Source organism: Aedes albopictus, chromosome 1 (assembly GCF_035046485.1).
Source record: "Aedes albopictus strain Foshan chromosome 1, AalbF5, whole genome shotgun sequence".
Lineage (NCBI taxonomy): Eukaryota > Metazoa > Arthropoda > Insecta > Diptera > Culicidae > Aedes > Aedes albopictus.
In genome coordinates this window covers 12546737-12564490 of record NC_085136.1, presented here as the reverse complement: position 1 = coordinate 12564490, position 17754 = coordinate 12546737, and the positions used below count along the sequence as shown (strand labels likewise).

At 39.6% G+C, this 17754-nt stretch overlaps 1 protein-coding gene across 1 annotated transcript; it reads right to left on the bottom strand.

The window, feature by feature from the left end:
- Positions 1 to 4848: 4848 nt before the first annotated feature.
- On the bottom strand, positions 4849 to 17535 carry LOC109424971 (carbonic anhydrase 2). The gene is made up of 5 exons (XM_019707298.3): positions 16648 to 17535; positions 15745 to 15983; positions 5426 to 5762; positions 5308 to 5363; positions 4849 to 5236 (listed from the first exon to the last, which is right to left on the bottom strand). The coding sequence occupies exons 2-5, from the start codon at positions 15892 to 15894 to the stop codon at positions 5015 to 5017; spliced, it is 765 nt and encodes a 254-aa protein (XP_019562843.1). The 5' UTR covers positions 15895 to 15983; positions 16648 to 17535; the 3' UTR covers positions 4849 to 5014.
- Positions 17536 to 17754: the final 219 nt, after the last annotated feature.

Genomic DNA, 17754 nt, shown 5'->3' with positions numbered 1-17754 from the left:
TAATGTAAAACAATACAACATAACAAAAGAGAACCATTCCAAAACCATGATTAAATTTATAACCAGTAGTGAAATTACAATTAAAAACAATATATTTACGGTACATTTTATTGTTTGAAACCATACGTGTACCATACAATATACGGTATATTAAAGCCCACGTATCAGTATTTCGAACAATTCATTTACAATAAAATGTATGGTTTTGTAAAAAAATATATATGGAGAAAAATATTTTTTTATATTGTTACGATACTTAACAACCCGTATAGTATATTGTAAAAATCTCATTTACAATTCACTGTATGGTGTCTAACATTACATCTTATTGTTTTTGTATGTTTTATTTTTACAGTGGTGTTTATTGTAACAATATGGTTCTAAATAGTACTGTTACAATACAACATTCGGTTTTTCTACTGTATTTTTTATTCGGGCAGATATCTGCCTTTTAATAAAATTTTAAAATTTTCCAGAAGGTTGTTAAGATTTTTAAGGTTTGAATTGATCACTCTTGTGAATTGCACAAGTTATTTTAACGAAAATACATGAGAAAATCTTCACCTGAATTTTGGATGAAATCTTAAACGCTATGGAATAGAGAGTCGAAAAGTTTCTGCTGAAAATTCGTGTTTATTTCTGTCGAAAATTATTGGTGTTATTTTTTAAAAATTTACTACACAGATCTTTGAAGATTTTCAAGTTTTTTTTTTTTTTTTTTTTTTTTTTTTTTTTTTTTTTTTTTTTTTTGTCTGTATTAACGAGATTTTTAACCCTAGGCTAGTTCATCTCGGGACCCACGTTTTACTTCCCTTCCGAAGGAAGATCCCACATTTTGTGAGTATGTCGGGAGTGGGATTCGATCCCAGGTCCTCGGCGTGATAGTATTTTAACTTAGATGCTAATTCTACACTCAGATTTTCAAGTGTTTCTATCAGAATAAAGCAAAGTTTCTAGAACTGTAGAGTTTGATTTCGCTTACCAAACTTATAAATTATTCAAGTCGAACCCCAGAATTGTTGAAATATTTCTATGAAGGAACAAGCAAGAATTTTATTTCGGATTTAGGCGGAGATCTGATCCGATTTTCTTCAATATGATTAAATCCATGACATTTTTTTCTTCCTGGTTTGAATGTGTAGTTTGAGGCGAACTCTTAACAAATCAGTAGGTTCCTTATGAAAACTGCAGTTGATATTTGTGGAGAAATTATTAAAAGATCCTGAAATATTTAATTTTTTGTTTAAATTGGCTAAAAATTCGTCCGCCAAAGATTATTATGAAATTTTACTTACAATTTTATTCAAAGTAAAACACAAATTCCATCAGGAACTCATTATGGATTCCAGATGAAATTTCTTCAGCAGCTTTTAGTAGAATTTCCGCTAAAATACCACTATGGATTTTTTGCCTCTTGAAGTTTCACAAGGAGTTCTTAACAAATATTTTGCGCTTTCACCAGAAACTTTTCTCGAAGTCGCGTTAGGAATGTTTATGCTTAAGTTCCACAAAAACCTGGTAATCGGTCAGCAACTCTATAGATTTCATCAACCATTCCGCAAGAAATTCTGTTTGGAGGTTTTGCAATAACGGCCCCAAAGATAGCGCTAAAAAAATTATCTGAAATTTATCGAAAATGTCTCCTTTAAAATCTGGACATTCTCATGAATTTCGACTTGATCAATGGAACATTCTCCGATAAGGCGTTATTTACTTGATAAAATTTCTTTTACAATCGTCTTTAGACTAGATTTTCATATCTGGATCACTGTTATGCTTAGTTTATAGTGGATGCTTTTTTTCTTGTTACGCCTATTAAGCTAGATTAAGGCGTATACAAATTTCATTTCGACTTTTGTCCCCCCCCCCCTCCCTTCGACAATTTTTGGCAGTATGTATATTGCATTTTTAAGGGGGCAGTTAGAAAAATATTTATCAAAATATCGGGTCCTGCCAAAAATTCTTTAACAAATCCAATGAGTTATAAATATTGTTCAAATTAAATACTTTATTATTTTTCTTCCCCCCCCCCCCCCCTTCGACCAGCCAAACAGTGGTGGGACAAAACGTGAAATAAATATTTGTATCGGCCTATTTTCTTCAATAACAACAACCCTAATTTTTGGAAGAATTTTCCATATTTTCTGGATTTTTCGACAATGAAAAAAAATTCTCTAAAGAGGGCCCCCACATCACTGTGGCCCCGGGCCCCCACATTTGTAAATCCGGCCCTGTACCCAAGTAACCATATGCTGTTGAAGCTGTACTTATTGCATATATAAAGCGCATATATTGGCTTGGCATGCATTGCCCTACATTAACAATTGAAGTTGAATTAAAGTGGCAAGTGGCGCCACTATTGCTGACTTACGATTATATGGTAAGTGGGGGCAGGATGGGTCACCTAAGAAATGGATCCCTATAACTTTCTGAATATAAATCGCATTTCTCTGTATTCTACCACGACTCTCAGATACACTAGTCAGCTATGATATAAGAGTATAAAAAGGTAATAAAGCTTGAAACCTGCTTCTTGACAAACAATTTTCAAAACATGACCCATCTTGCCCCACCTCATTTTAACGGGGGCAAGATGGGTCAGCTATAAGAAAACTCGATTTTCCTCCAACAAAAAATACTATATCTTCTAGTTTTTCTCTATACACTTAAGCTTCATAGACGTACAGATTACATGAAGAAAGTGTTGAAACATATCGGTAGATTATTCTCAGAACTAGAAGATTTTTGTTCGGGTAGCCATAAACGGACTTTGAAAACCTATATTTTTTGAAGGAAAATTTATAAAATATGTTCTCAAATTTTCAGTGCTCTCATCGCTTCGATAATGTAGGTCACAGAATAGCCTTTCCATCAAAAATAAAACATTTTCAAAAACTATGCAAACATACCGAAAAATTAGGGTGACCCATCTTGCCCCGTCTACACAATACACGTAGTTATATGGAATGTATAGCATAAGGAGTATAACGAAAAAATATTTTATTTTTTTCTGTACGAGGAACGTATAGAATTTTCGAAACAATATACCACTTTTTTGTGTATCCCCGTCGTTCATCTGGGAAAATTATTGAAAGATTCAAAACATATTGTGCGATTGAAAACGGTACTGACCCATCTTGCCCCCTGACCCATCTTGCCCCCACATACCATACTGGTATAATCGTAATTCAACAATAGTGGCGCCACTTCCCACTTTAATTTAACTTTAATAGTTTATATAGAGTAATGCATGTCAATATATGTACATTATATTTGCAATACGTACAGCTCCAACAGCGTGGTTACTTGGATAATGCAAGATAACAAGTAAGTGAATACACTGAGAAACTGGAGTACTCTTTAAAGAGTAATTTTGCACCCATTTCGAGAGTAACTAGGTGAACTCATAAAAAGAGTAAACAGCTTGTACTCTTTAAGGAGTAAACCGCTTGTACGTCAAATCAACGAGTGATTTTTACCCTTTTTCTGGAGCGATTTGAGATTGGAAAAAGAGTAAAATTCACCCTGTTTATCCATTTACGCGGATTTGAAGAAATTTAAACTTTCAAAATCATAAAAATACTATGCACTTGATAAATGACCGTTCGTTTCAAAACTTTATTTCATCGTTCTCATCTCATAATCAGTTTAATTAATATTTGTGTATGTTGTGCCAGAACTTTTTGCATTTAGCCTTCGGTCGATGGAATTTGCGCTCCCAGCTTCATCGGTGCTCTCGATCTCGGTGGAGCTCTTGAACCACGGGCCTACCTAAAAACATACATTTGGCCAATAAGTTTATCACTTTATTGAATATTTTGTAGCACTCACCTGCAAAAGCGTTACGCAGCATCGCAATGTATGAGAGATATATATTTAAACCAAACAACATCAGCCTTGTACGACTGGGTGCGCCACGAAAATGTTCAAGAACATTTTCACTCATTAAAGAGTATACTGTCAAAACCTGAGAAAGGGCAAAATTTACCCATATTTAGAAATTGACAAGTACCCTTTATTTTGACAGCTTCATATATAAGAAAAAAGAGTGTACTTTTAACTCCTTAAAGGGTAATGGCGGGTTCGCAGTGTAGATTAATAAAAAGGAATTTATTGAAATACTCTTCGTAAGATATCTCAGTAATCAAATGTCGAATAGAAAAAAAAATTTCAGGGCCTTATACAAGGATATTGTAGCTTTCATTTGGTGCTTAGAGAACCCAAATCGGTTGACAGACAGCTGAGATATTTATTATGGTACCCTTGGTCAAAAATCTCTCAAAAAGTTAACCTTACTCCCAAGTACTCTTTGAAAGATATCTCGGTAACCAAATGTCCAATCTTAATAAAATTGTATAGGGTTCTACTAGAATGTTGTAGCTTTCATTTGGTGCCAGGATAACCGAAATCGGTTGACAGACGGCCAGAATATTTATTATGATACACTTGGTCAAAAATCTTAAAAAGTTTAGATGTATGACTCATAAGTACTCTTCGAGAGATATCTCGGTAACCAAACGTCCAATCGAAAAAAAAATTAATAGCGTTCTACTAGGATGTAGTAGCTTTCATTTGCTTCCAAGAGAACTCAAATCGGTTGACAGACGGCTGAGAAACGTGCGTGACTTTTTTTGTAACGCACATACACACACACACACACACACACACATACAGACATTTGCTCAGTTCGTCGAGCTGAGTTCATTGGTATATGAGACTCGGCCCTCCGGGCCTCGGAACGAAAGTCGGTTTTTCGAGCGATATTTATACCCTTCTTATGGTTGTAAGAAGGGTAAAAACGGTCGATAGATAAGGAATTGTAATACTAACAGCAGAACACGACACAGGTTGTTACTTACAAAAAACTGTGTATTTTCCAACAATTTACAAATCTTATTCAACAAAAACCCGCGTCTAATCCTACTTAGCCACTATTTTACAAGGAAAGGCAAGCTCGTCTTGACATCATTTTCAGTTCCGTGCGCCTGTCGTGGCGCACCGCACACCGCACGCCTCACAGCTTCGATCGTAGCCGGCTGTTCCGCACGAACACGACCTCGGGGCTGACCTTGTGTACCTGCACTTCCCGGTAGTTGTTGACGATCTTCTTGTTGGAGTCCTTCGGACAGGACTGCAACTGTCGGAAGGTGTCTATCTGCCGGCTCGAAACGTACACCGGAGTCTTGTAGACGATCCAGGTGACGCTCTCGTAGTACGGAGGAGTTGTGAGGGAACCCTGCGAAGATTTGGGAGATATGATCAGAACTACTGGAATCTCAAGTAACCTCAAGATATAACGATGCATACCTTATAGGTGTAATAATGGCGACTCAGGTCCTGGAGACCCATCCAGGAAAGGCAATCTGCAAATAACACCAGAATTAGTACACGCAATTACGACCACCCCTTACACCGTCACACGAACCAGCATCGATCTTCGACTCCGTGTTGGGCTTCGCGATGTACTTGATGCCGTTCACTATCTTGTCGAACTCCGGACAATCCACATCGCCAAAGGCATGCACGAAGAATCCCGTCACCGCCAAACCGTCGGGTTTGTCAACAGCTTCCGCAAAGCTACCGTACTTGGCATTGTAGTGGACGGCGTGCGCCTCCATGGAGTAGGTATTGCCCTCGAGAATGTGCTCGCAACCGGAGTCATCCTCTACGCCCCAGTGGAAGTGCAACTGCTCGAAGATGTACTTGTTGTCCAGGGGACCTCCGATGATGAACGGTTGGAACGAACGGTCCGAGAACGTGATCTGAAAAGAGGTAGAGTTATGGAGAATCACTGCTGAATTCATCGATCTGTAAGCTTAAGGCGTATACACTCATTTTTAGGTTTTATGTTAACGTAAGAACAAACTGACATTCATAAGACACGACGCGAGACAAGACATAACACTTATCGTTCTTACAATCGATTGTAAGAACGATATGTGTTATGTCTTGTCTCACGTCGCTTCTTGTGATGATATACTATGCTCAAAAAAAATCAAGGACAAATCTCACGTTGCATAAAAAAAACAAACTATATGAAAACTAACATCTGATCCTCTGACGCGGACCCTATCTTTTCAAGTAATATCCATCGTATAAGATACCATTTTCTTTGGAGAGATGCTATCACGGATTACTTCTGGGATTCCGTCAGGAATTTCTGTATTGGAAGCTTCCAAACAGTTTATTCTAGGGTTGACTTCCAAGAATCCCTACAAGAATTTTTTTTTTCAGAAACTGGTACTGGGATTTCCAGTGAAGTTTCTTCTGAGATTTCTCAAGGAATTATTGCTGGAAATTTTGCCAGGGATTCCTCTACGAATTCCTTAGCAACTCTTATAGGGATTCTTCTACAGATACCTCCAGAGATTGCTTCAGAGGCTTCTCCATGGATTCCTCTAGGTACACCTCTATGAGTTTCTCCAGAGATTTCTTTAGGCATTTAAGGGACTCTTTCAGCCATTTCGCTAAGGATTCCTTCAATAATCGTTCCAGGACGCTGTATTGCTGTAGGATTTCCTTCTGGGAATTCCCCCAGAAACTTAGGAATTCTTCGTAATTTTCTGCTAGGATATTTACAGGAAATTTTCGTTCAAGGATAACTCCAATTCTACTAGAAATTTCATCCAAGGATTCCTCCAGAAATTGCTCGTGGGATTTCTCCAGGAAATTTTCGTGGAATTCCTGTTGAGATTCCTCCTTAGACTCGGCAAGCCTACAGCTAAGGATTGTACCGAAATTTCCCCAGAGATTCGTCCGTGGATTTTTCTAGGGCTTGCGTCATGATCACGATAACCCCTGTACTAGGAGCAGATCTGATGGGACCATGGTAAAGGGAAAAATTTTAGCAAATAACAAGCTTTGTTGAATAGCTGAATTTTGTGATTTGTATTCATGGAATACATAAAACAACATGCCAAATTTTCCTGATATTTCGGAGCCGGTCCCTGTAGGGAAAGAGGAGGACTTTCCACAACTTAATCGAAATCTAATCAGATATTATTCTGAATGAATCCAGGAACTCCTTAAACATTATGCGTAAACATTCCTTTAAAAAGCCATCAAAGGATTTCTCAAATAATTCGTCCAGTTATTACTACAGACATATTTTTTTCAGTTTTTTTTCCAGGGATTCCTACGGAAATTCTCCCAGCAAATCGTTAATAAAGCTCTTATAGGATTTCCTAAAGAATTCCTTTCGGGATTCCTCATGGGGTTTCTTAAAGAATTCCTCCTGCGATTCCTCCAGAAATGCCTCAAGAGATATCTTCCTTTAGACATTCTTCCAGGAATTCCTCCAGTCATTCCTCCTGGCATTTCATCAGGCGTTCCTCCTGGATTTCATCCAGGAATTTCTCCAAAAAATCCTCCAGGAATTTCTCCAGGAATTCTTTCAGTAATTACTTCAGAAATTTCTACAACAATTCCTTCAGCATTTTTTTTCAGAAATTCTTCAGGAATTCCTTCAGAAATTCTTCCACGAATTTCTTTAGGATTTCCTTCATGAGTTTTTCCAGGGATTCCTCCAGGAGTTTATCAAGGAATTTCTACCCTAGAAGTGAAATTCCTCCCGGCATTTCCCCAGGAATTTCTCCATGCATTCTTCCAGGAATACCTCCAAGGATTCGTCCATGAATTCCATGGAAATTCCTCCAGGAGTTCCTCCAAGAATTCCCGCATGGATTCTTCCATGAATTACTTCAGGGATTCAGGGATCCCTCCAGGGCTTACTCTAGGAATTCCTCTAAGGATTTCTCCAGGATTTTTTCCAGGGATTCCTCCGGGAATTTATCCAGGAATTCTTCTAGGGATTCCCCCAGGAATTTCACCTAGGATTCCTACAGGGACTCCTCTAGAGATTCCTCCAGAGATACCAACAGGAATCGCTTTATGCATTCATTCAGCAATTTCTCAAGACATTCCTCGCAAATTTTATCAGGATCCACTGGGGCGTTATCTTGGAATTTCTCCGGATATTCCTTCAGAAACTCCTCAAGGGATTCCTACAGGAATTCCTTTAGGGGTTTCTTTAAGAATTCCTACAGGGTGTCCTCCTGGAATTCCTCCTAAGATTGTGCAAGGAATTTGTCTAGGCAATTTCTCCAAGAATTCTTACAGGATTTCCTCCAGGAATTCTCCCGTAAATTCCTCCAGGGATTCTTTCCGAAATTCAGCTAGTAATTCTTTCCGAAATTCATCTAGCAATTCCTCCAGGAACTCCTCAAGAGATTTCTTCAGAAATATATTCATGGATTTCTCCAGCAATTCCTCCTAGGATTGCTCCAGAAATTCTGCCAAAGATTACTCCAGGAATTCCTCAGGAAACTCCTCTAGAAATTCCTTCTGAAATTTCTCAAGGGATTTCTTCAGAAATTTCGCCATGGATTCCTCCAAGAATTCCTCCAGGAATTTTACCAGGAGCTCCTCCGGAGATACCTCCTAGAATTGATCTAGATTTTTTCCGGGGATTTCTCCAGAAATTTTTCCAGAAATTCTTCAGGGATTTCTCCAAGAATGCCTTTAGGGATTTCGCCAAGAATTCCTCCAGGGATTTCTCCAGTGTTTCTTTCAGGAATTCCTTCAGGGATTTTAAAAGTTCCTCAAAAGATTCCTTCAGAGATTTCTCCATGAATTGTTTAAGGGATTCCTCTAGGGAATTCTCGAAGATTTCCTCCAGGGATTCCTCTAGAAATTTCTCCAAGAATTCCTCAAATGAGTTTTTAGAAATTTCTCCAAGGATTCCTCCAGGAATTCTTTCAAAGATTTCTCCGGGGATTTTTCCAGATATTTTTTTTCGGCAGAGTTTCCTCCATGTATTTATCCAGAAATTTCTCTAAGGATTGCTCCGGGAGTTCTCCAGGAATCCCTCTAGTGATTCCTTCAGAAATACCTTTCGGGAAATTTCATAAATTTTTGCATCATCTTTTCCAGGGGCGCACCCAAGAATTTCTCCAGGATAACATGAGGTTTTTTTTACTACTAAAAGGATTTCTAAAGGAATTCCTCCAGCGATTGTATTTTAATTCATTAAGATAATTTCAGAGTGACGCCATACAGACGCCAAGAAATTCTTCAAAAAGTCATCCAGGAATACTTTCTCAAGTATCTCCAAGCAATCTTTTAGGAGTTCATCCACGGATTTGTTCCGGAATCCATCCATGACATTTACCTTTGATACGTCCGTGACATTTACCTCAAATATTCGGAAAAGAGCGGTTTTCCGTGACTTTCTTGTAGAACTGGTCTGTGCGGTTAGTTTTTTATATACCATATTCTCGGGTTCAACTTCCAAAATAAGCTGTAGGTGGTTGAATTTGGATGTGTCGAAATGACATTTTCAGCACTGCTTCCAAGACTCCCTCTTGGGCAGTGCTTGAAAAATAAGGCGTTTTTTCCCAAATGAACGAACATTTGCTCGACCGGCGCTTTTCAACTCAGAGATGTAGCTATATGCCTTCATTGGCTAACATACTTCAAAAGCAAGTGAGAGCATGAGCAATCAAATTTATTACTGAGAATGAGAAACGATGGTGGCTCTCTGATTCTTTCTCTTCGTCGGTGTGTCCAAATGAGTACGAATGATCACCAGTCAATTTGCTTCACAAGCCAATCGTACGATGAGAAACAGCGGCCACAGTTCATTCTGTTTTTCTTTGCTCCCTTTGCATGTTCCTTCGTAGTGGTTGCTGGCGCTGACAACTGGTCGTATTTTTCATATTCACTCAGTTTCAAGCAATGCTCTAGGGATTCCTCCAGCAATTTCTAATGGGATTCCTCCAGAAATTTGAGCTGGGATCTCTAGGGAAATTCCTGCTGGGTTGCTCCTGAAATTTTCCCTGAGATTTCTCAAGAAACTACTACTGGAAATCCTTTTGAAAGTTCGCCAGGGATTCCTCTACCGGGTACCTTAGTTGCTTTTATGGTGATTCTTCTAGAGATTCCTTCTGAGGGTTCTCCAGGGAATCCTCCAGGAATACCTTAATGGTTTTCTACAGGGATTTCTATAGGCATTCTAGGAGTTCCTAGACTGCATTTCTCTCGCATTCCTTTAAGGATCATTCCAGGACTCTATATTGCTCTAGGTATTCCTCTTGGGATTCCTCCAGAATTTTCTGCAAACCTTGCTAAGATTTTTGATAAATAACTGCCCCGGACAAGTCCTTATATTCTAAGGCTTTGCGTCAGTTGGGAAGGGAAGGAATGAGTGTGAAGGTTGCTGCTACCGAGGCTACTACTAGATATCGAGAGTACTCTGCTTCTTCACAAACACAGGGTGTCTACTCATAAGACAAAATAAAATTCCCTGGGTTTTTTAGAGGGAAATTTTAAATGCTGGTAAATAAAAGATTAGCCCAAATGTTATAAAATTTCTATACTTCCCAAAAACTATACAAAAATATCCTCCAAACTTAAGTTTAACATTTTAAGGCGAATTGCGCAAGATTTTTTTCAAGAACTGTTTAACAAAATTCTTTCGAATATATTGCAAAAATCGGTATATTTCTAAACTTTTCCCAAAGTTTTTTTTTAAGTTATTTGCAAAAAAATGCCTTGACATTTCCACCCACAACCTAATTTACAGCTCGTTTGTCCACTAAGGCATTGCGTGAGCGATTCCAATTGGAAGCTGTACTTACACTTTGTACATCGCCTAAATGTATTCTATTATAATTCTATATCGAACTGGTTCTTTATTTAATAGAAAATCAAAAACCAAAAAATGAGGAAATACTTCCAGTTTCGCCTTAAATTTCCCTAACATTTCCTCATGGGATTAGTCCCAGAACTTCTTTTTTCGAGATGTCCCAGTTTCTCTCAGGATTTCTTTCGTATTTTCTCTCGAGATTTGTCCAATAAGTCTTTGCGGAGATTTTCGCAATATTTGAACGGGATTCCTTCAGATATTTCGCCGGTAATTTCTTACAAGAAAACTCGTAAGTTATCCCAAGAAATGTTCCGAGAAAAACTCTTTGTAAAAATCCTGCAAGAACTCCGGGAGCAATTTTTAAAGAAATCCCAAAGAGGAGCATCCAGAATATCGGTATAATTTCTGGTAGAGATTCCGGGAAGAGCTCTAGGAATACAGCCGAATTTCGTTCTTTGGGCTTTGTTTAGGTGGGCTACGGTTTAACTGGGCGCCCGTTAGTCTTTCACTAACTGGGCTATAAGCGTTTAATGCAACGAACGAAAGTTGACTGTAATCTCGAGAAAATCTGTATGAAACTAATTTTAGGTCACTGCACTCAGGATTACTGCAAGAAATTAAATAATCAAGTGCAAGGGAAAGCCTTGGTGAATATCCGAAAGAATATGACACGAACTCGAGAAATACCAGCAGTAGCTCCTGCAGAAATTCCAGAAGACTCTCTAAAACAACTTAGAAGAAAGTCCAGGTTAAATACTGAAAAACTCTGAGAGACATCCCAGAATCAACACCGGAAGGAATCTTTCTATCAAAAGCTCCGAGAGAAATCTCAAAAGAAATCCGATGAGAACCTGTGGGATATACCAGCTGAAACTTCTGTAGAAATCGAAGGAGAAACTCTAGAAGAAAGCTAAATTTCTTAAACAAATCACAGGAGAGGCCTCGGAAGCAATCCCGGAAGGAATTCCTGCAGAAAATTAGTGAAAACTCCTTAAAACCGTTAGAGGAGCTTTAGTAGAAATAATAACACTTTCAAGAAGAATCCCAAGAGAAATACAGAATACAGAAATACCGCGACAACATCTGCGGTATATCCTGAGAGAAACTCTTGTGGAGATCTCAGGAAAAATCCTGGTAGAAACCCACGGGAACTCTGGGCGCAATATGTACTGGGAAAATCTCTAGAGAAATTCTGTATGATATGAAATTCTGTATGTAAAAAATCCAGAAGAAATCAATCGGAATTCCGGATTTTCAAGGAACAATCCCGGAAAGAAATACTCGAATCTTGGAAAAATGCTGGTAGGAATCCGAAAGAATCTCCCAATCTCATACGATCCAATGTTTTTTTCATCGGTGCAACATTTCCCTGAGTATTCCAGGTTTTTCCCCGTTAAATAAAATTCCCTGAGGATTCCCGGTTTTCCAGATAGTAGACATGCTGAAACACCACGGGAAGTGTATTTGTTAGTGGGGTAGGATGTGAGATCTAGGAGTTACGTTTAGTCTGTGACGTGATCCATGGAAAAGGAATATTTACGGTGTTTCATGCGGTTATTTTTGGTAGAGGTAGAGGAGCGTGAATGTCAGGAGTACACTGAAGGTGATGCGGCACAGTTCGCTTGGTCGCATAAAATGTATGCGTTATATGATCGAATGACACTGTGCTGTGGAAGTTGGAAGAAAAGGAAACGGTTTTCCGTTTCTGGTTCTACCGATGGCCATGAACATCTGAATACACATGAGTTGACAATCTCATAATTTGTGGATTCTTTCTTCGGGGAAGTAAAGCCGTGGGTCCCGAGGTGAATTAGCCTCGGTTTAAAAATCTCGTTAATAAGGACAAAAAGGGATTGCTTTAGGCATTTTCTCAGAGATCCCTCAATGGAATTCTCTGGAGATTCCTCCAGAAATTTCTCAAGGTATTAGTCTAGAAATTCCTCTAGAAATCCTTTTAGGAGAGAACAGGGATTCTTGTAGGGGATTCTCCAGAGTTTATTGTAAAGATTCTTCCAACAAAGCATTTCTATAGTGATTCCTCTAAGATTTCCTTAAAACATTCCTCCCGAAATTGTATGATTTTTATACATGGATGACTCACAATTATTACCTATGAGCTGCAAGAAGGCTGTGTTTCTATATATTGAAGTAGAAGCTGTAATAGCTCTGCTGTTAAGAGTCAAGAAACATTTTTACATGACACCAATCACTTAAAAATCTCAATTATTATCGTTATTCAACAACCACTCTAATTTTTGGGCATACATTGTCTCATCCTCCCTGTTGTAAGAGTTTGTCTTATTCAAGCTTGCTATTTGATGAAAACATTCGCGAAATGATGCGATTTGCTTTCGACAACGAATTCGTTTTCACCCATCCTCGCTTTATTCAATCAACCTCCCATACGAGTAGCACACGAACGGACTCAACACTGATCAGCATAGTTGACTCTTCCTTTTCGCCGTTGAGCCGTTGCGTTCTAGCCAAGCATCTCTTTTCATCGCTTTCGATGCTTTTCGACAGCTTATCGCGAAGCATCGTTGGCTGGAAGTTTTATTAGTATGGTATCGGTACATGCGAATGTTGCTTCTGTGTGCGTGTCGAGCGTTCGTGCCGTACACTGAGAAAAATTCTATAGTGAAAATAACCATCAGTACATGCTTAATTTTACCATGCCTGAACATAGTAATGGCGACTTTGTTTTCGATTATGACTACTATGTTTTACTTAGAATTACCATGTGCTGACAAGCAAACAAATAGTAATCATTACAATCCAACATAGTTAACCTAATCACACCATTCGCGTTTGCCAGAACTATGTTTATGTTTGGTCACACAATTCTCATGTTTAGTTGGAACACATTTTATTTTCATAATAGTTTTTCGGCCATCTTTGTGGAATATTAGAAAAGTTGAGTGTTTGACAAAATTGTTTATATCAAAAAGCCTTAATTTAAGAAGCATGACAAAATTAAAATTAAGCAAATTAAGGTAACTATGGTGTTTTGTTTGTCGTCAATCACTTCATTCCATTTCGATAACGAAATTTATTAAATTTAAATCGATCCGCAGGTTCCGTGCTTCGAACAATGTCTCCAATCCAGAACCGTGAAACAACGCTCATGCTGTAACCGAGAAACGAGAAAACAGCTTGGGAAAAGAAGGAATCTCCGTTTCCGCCGATAAAAAATCCCAATGATGGACTTTTGCCACTGATCGAACATGTCACGCCGTCGAAATCCATGTTGTTCCCTGTCTTGAATTCCCATAGAATATTCTGGGCATTTAAGCAACCCTGGCAGGACTGACCCTTTTTTCAGTGTAAGGAGCAACCGGAAGTTCTGCCACCACAAATAGAAATTGAGAGACTTCAAGAATCTACGCTGTACTCGCTCCCATTCCGAAGCTGTGCGTTGGTGCCGCATTTCTACCTGCTTAAAAGATCCCCTCACCTTCGATCTCATCTCCGCTAATCATTGTGGTCACCGAGACGTTCACATCCACGGAACCACCAACCCGAAGTACATGAAGCTGGACAGAAAGGCAATCTTCGGAGAAGCTTCTTCCGCCGGTTCTGCATCCACCACCGCAATAAGTTCCCAAACATTGCCACCCAATTCCAGGTACATTTTCCGCCGAACTTTCATACGAATCCGGAAACCACTCTGACATCGGATGGATCCTCATAAAAAAAGAATTTGCTTCAGTCACCCACGGAGAATATGAATCACAAAGTGTTTGTTTCGCCAAAAGTTTATTTATTCCCTTATAATTCCTAATAAAAGCAATAATTCAAACAGAATTTACATTTCGGTATTTTTTTTTTCAAAGTAAACAATACAAATGACACTACCACACACTACCATTAAACCACGCGCATAGTAATCGAAACCAAATTGCGATGGTCAAACGTACTATGCTGTTTACCATGCGTATAGTAAAATTAACTACGAAACGAGATTCAAAATCACCATGGAATGTAAACAAAAAGCTACATAGTAAATTGAACCCCTCACATGGTAGTTTCAAGAAAATAATATGGTCTACCAAAATCAAGTAGTAAAGTTGTTTTAATTTAACCCTCGATACAGTCACAATTACCATGTCCCTTATTTCAGTGTACCTTCGCAAACCAACCTATTCGGTATGGTTCGGCTGTTCGGACGAGCGTGTGACGGCCCAGTCAGATGTGTGCAAAATCGTTTGTGATTTACATCATGTTCGTTTTGCCACCTCTTTGCTGCTGGCCATCGCTGATCAGTGCACAGTTCAATCGCACGCGATAAACAGTTGATACAGTTGAATACAGTTAATGAGCTGTGATGAGCACTAGTGAGGTGATCATTTGCATCATTGGTCTTATTCCCATCGAGGTGCCGAAATTCGTCTCCATTTTCGCGTGATTAGAAATCATAGGTAATTCTTGGCGATATTGCTGTTTGGGACACGCAAATGGCAGTCAACATTTTCGTCTCAAGAGTACCTATACTATAATTTCGTATACTTTGGGGAGTTTGTTCCTGTACATCGTTTTGGTGTACGTTGACCAAACGTATCCTTTGGACGAAGCCGTTCAACTAACAACACCCAACTTCCAGTGACATCTCTGAGTCTGAGAGGACGTAGTGGTCACTACATACCTTTCTTGGCTGTTCAAGACAGCTTTCGACCGTTGGAGCGATGAAGTCAATTTTGTCTCCACAGCATATTGGACGCCAATTACGTATTATCTTCGATTAAGCACTAAACGGTATTAGGTGCCATCCACAAATTACGCAACGTTCTAGAGGGAGGGAATAGTACAGCCGGACGTAATACATGAGCGCTACCTTATTCTTGATTTTATTCTGAGTTTTAATTTCAGTACGCAGGTTTCGAATGGTACAAGACCCTAGTTCACTTCTACTTTGATTTATATATCAAAATCTACACTTCGGGGCACCGCTGATAATTTGTTTATTCACATCAACGTCTCACTCATCCCAAATTTCAGCACACACCCATACATACGCACAAACGCATCATCGCGCGATCGCAGCAATCCACGCGTAAGAACATTCGCGCAAAAGAGGGATGTACCTAGCGTAGTGAACTTACCATCGCAGACGCCCCATTGTTGAGGATTTTCGCATTTCCCTGTCCGTCCCAGTGGCCGTGGTACTCGAGCGGTTGGACGCAATCCTTGAAGCTGGTCTCTCGCTGGCTAAGCACAATCGGCGACTGCACCGGAGCCTTTGTGGTGGGCATGGTTCGGTTCGGTTATTGATTCCTCCGATACACTATAGTCAATCAGTCAATTAGCGAGGCAATCAACACTGGACAATTGGGGTAGGTAGCTGTAAGGAGAATTTTTTGGCGGATGGGGGCTGGTTATTCAGTTATCACAAACGTTACTCGGCGACTGAAAGGCTACAACTGGAACACGGTGACTACGCGGTAACTAAATTTGTGCCTTTAAGACACAGGTTGTTTAACTGTCGATGTTATCAAAGCGCGGCATTCGTATCTATTCGGAAGGAGTTTGTTATCTTGAAACTGATGGAATTTTGTTATCTCAGGATTTAGGATCGAAGCGGAGACGGATGGAAACAAACAGTAATCTTTTGTCGATGGATTAATTTTCCCCAAGGCGTTAATTTTATCAAATTAGAGTTCGAAAAGTCTCACCCCGAAACTGCCCCCGAAAATATAGAAAGATAGGTACATGTGGTGTGCAGCAATCAAAGCAACCGTGCCGCACACTCCGGCTATGTTTCTTGGCCTACTGTGTGTGATACGTTGTATTGTGCCGGTTTTTACTCGTTTTATGGTGTAGTCACGTGCTCGCGTACCTGTTTACTCAAATGACGTCATGAGCTTGCCACGACAAAAACGTTCCCATTCACACACATATCAGCATAAAACCCTCAATAAATCCCAACGTCAACATCAACAGAACAAGAGAAAAAAAATACTGCTAGTCAGTATGGGATGGAGAAAAAAAAGTAAATAACCACTCACCTCTATCACAAAACCATCAACAGAACACCATTATGATATTGCAAAGAAGTATAATTGGCGAACCGCAGAGTTAGAAAAACTTGCTCACGTTTTGACGTACGATCACAGAATATGATTGTCGCGACGCAGCACCACGTATATCCCTCGCAAATCACGAGAGAGATTTATTTATTTATTGACACTACAACACATCGGACGATGTTCCGCGACCGATCGACATTCATTCACCTGGCATCGAGACGAATCGTACAATGTCCGTCCGTACATACGTACGTATAGAAGAAATTATGATGTTTTAGGAACCACACTTTCTTGCATCGCAGTGCACTGTTCCGGTGGTGCGTTTGCTATATGCGTATAATGATGACTCTTAGTAGCCCGATAAAGTTCAAGGATAGGGTAGGAGCCTACTACGATGATTCAATCCCGACTTCCTGCAGCACTATCAATCGGGTTCGCACTTGTTTCGACTTTCCGAGTGGTCGATGTCTCCGTAGTACCGACACCAAACGATGTAAACTTCCTCGTCGAAGTCGTAATCAGTCTCGCAGCGAGCAGACTGTCTGATTCCTTCCGATTCCGATAGTAGATAGGTGGTATGATGATGTCTGATGTCAGTAGAGGATGACCGAACGACCGACTGACTGTCCGAACGACGACAGCGAGGATGGGGCGCTCTTGTATGGGTGCAGCGATAGTTTTGCGAAATACACCTGAACGAACGCAAAACAACGCAGACAATTGACTAATAAAAACAGTTCCCCACTTGTTCGTGGACGACGGTTGTTGATGATGTATCGATCGTCGTGGTAGCGCCGCGACTGCAGCTCGGTTTTTACTTCTTTAGTCCAGGCCAAACGAGGTAGTAGCAGTGCGTTTGACTCCAATGCCCGGCTATGATGCACATGATAGTTATAAGTATTTGGTGGCTATATGTAGACCTGTTGAGACAGTCATGCGTTTAAACAGTATAGCCTGGATGGTGTTGTGTCGGCAACATCATGCTTCGATAGGGTGGTACCTGTGTAAAAAGAATGAGAATTAGAATGTTTGCAAATTTGGGGAAAAATAAGCACATACCTCTCACCATTACTTAAAACATTATCC

Coding starts and splice junctions, on each gene's coding strand:
- LOC109424971 (XM_019707298.3), bottom strand. CDS start 15,894: ATGCCCACCACAAAGGCTCCGGTGCAGTCGCCGATTGTGCTTAGCCAG. Junction 5,763..15,744: donor ACAATGGGGCGTCTGCGATG/GTAAGTTCACTA, acceptor ACCTCTTTTCAG/ATCACGTTCTCGGACCGTTC. Junction 5,237..5,307: donor GCCATTATTACACCTATAAG/GTATGCATCGTT, acceptor AAATCTTCGCAG/GGTTCCCTCACAACTCCTCC.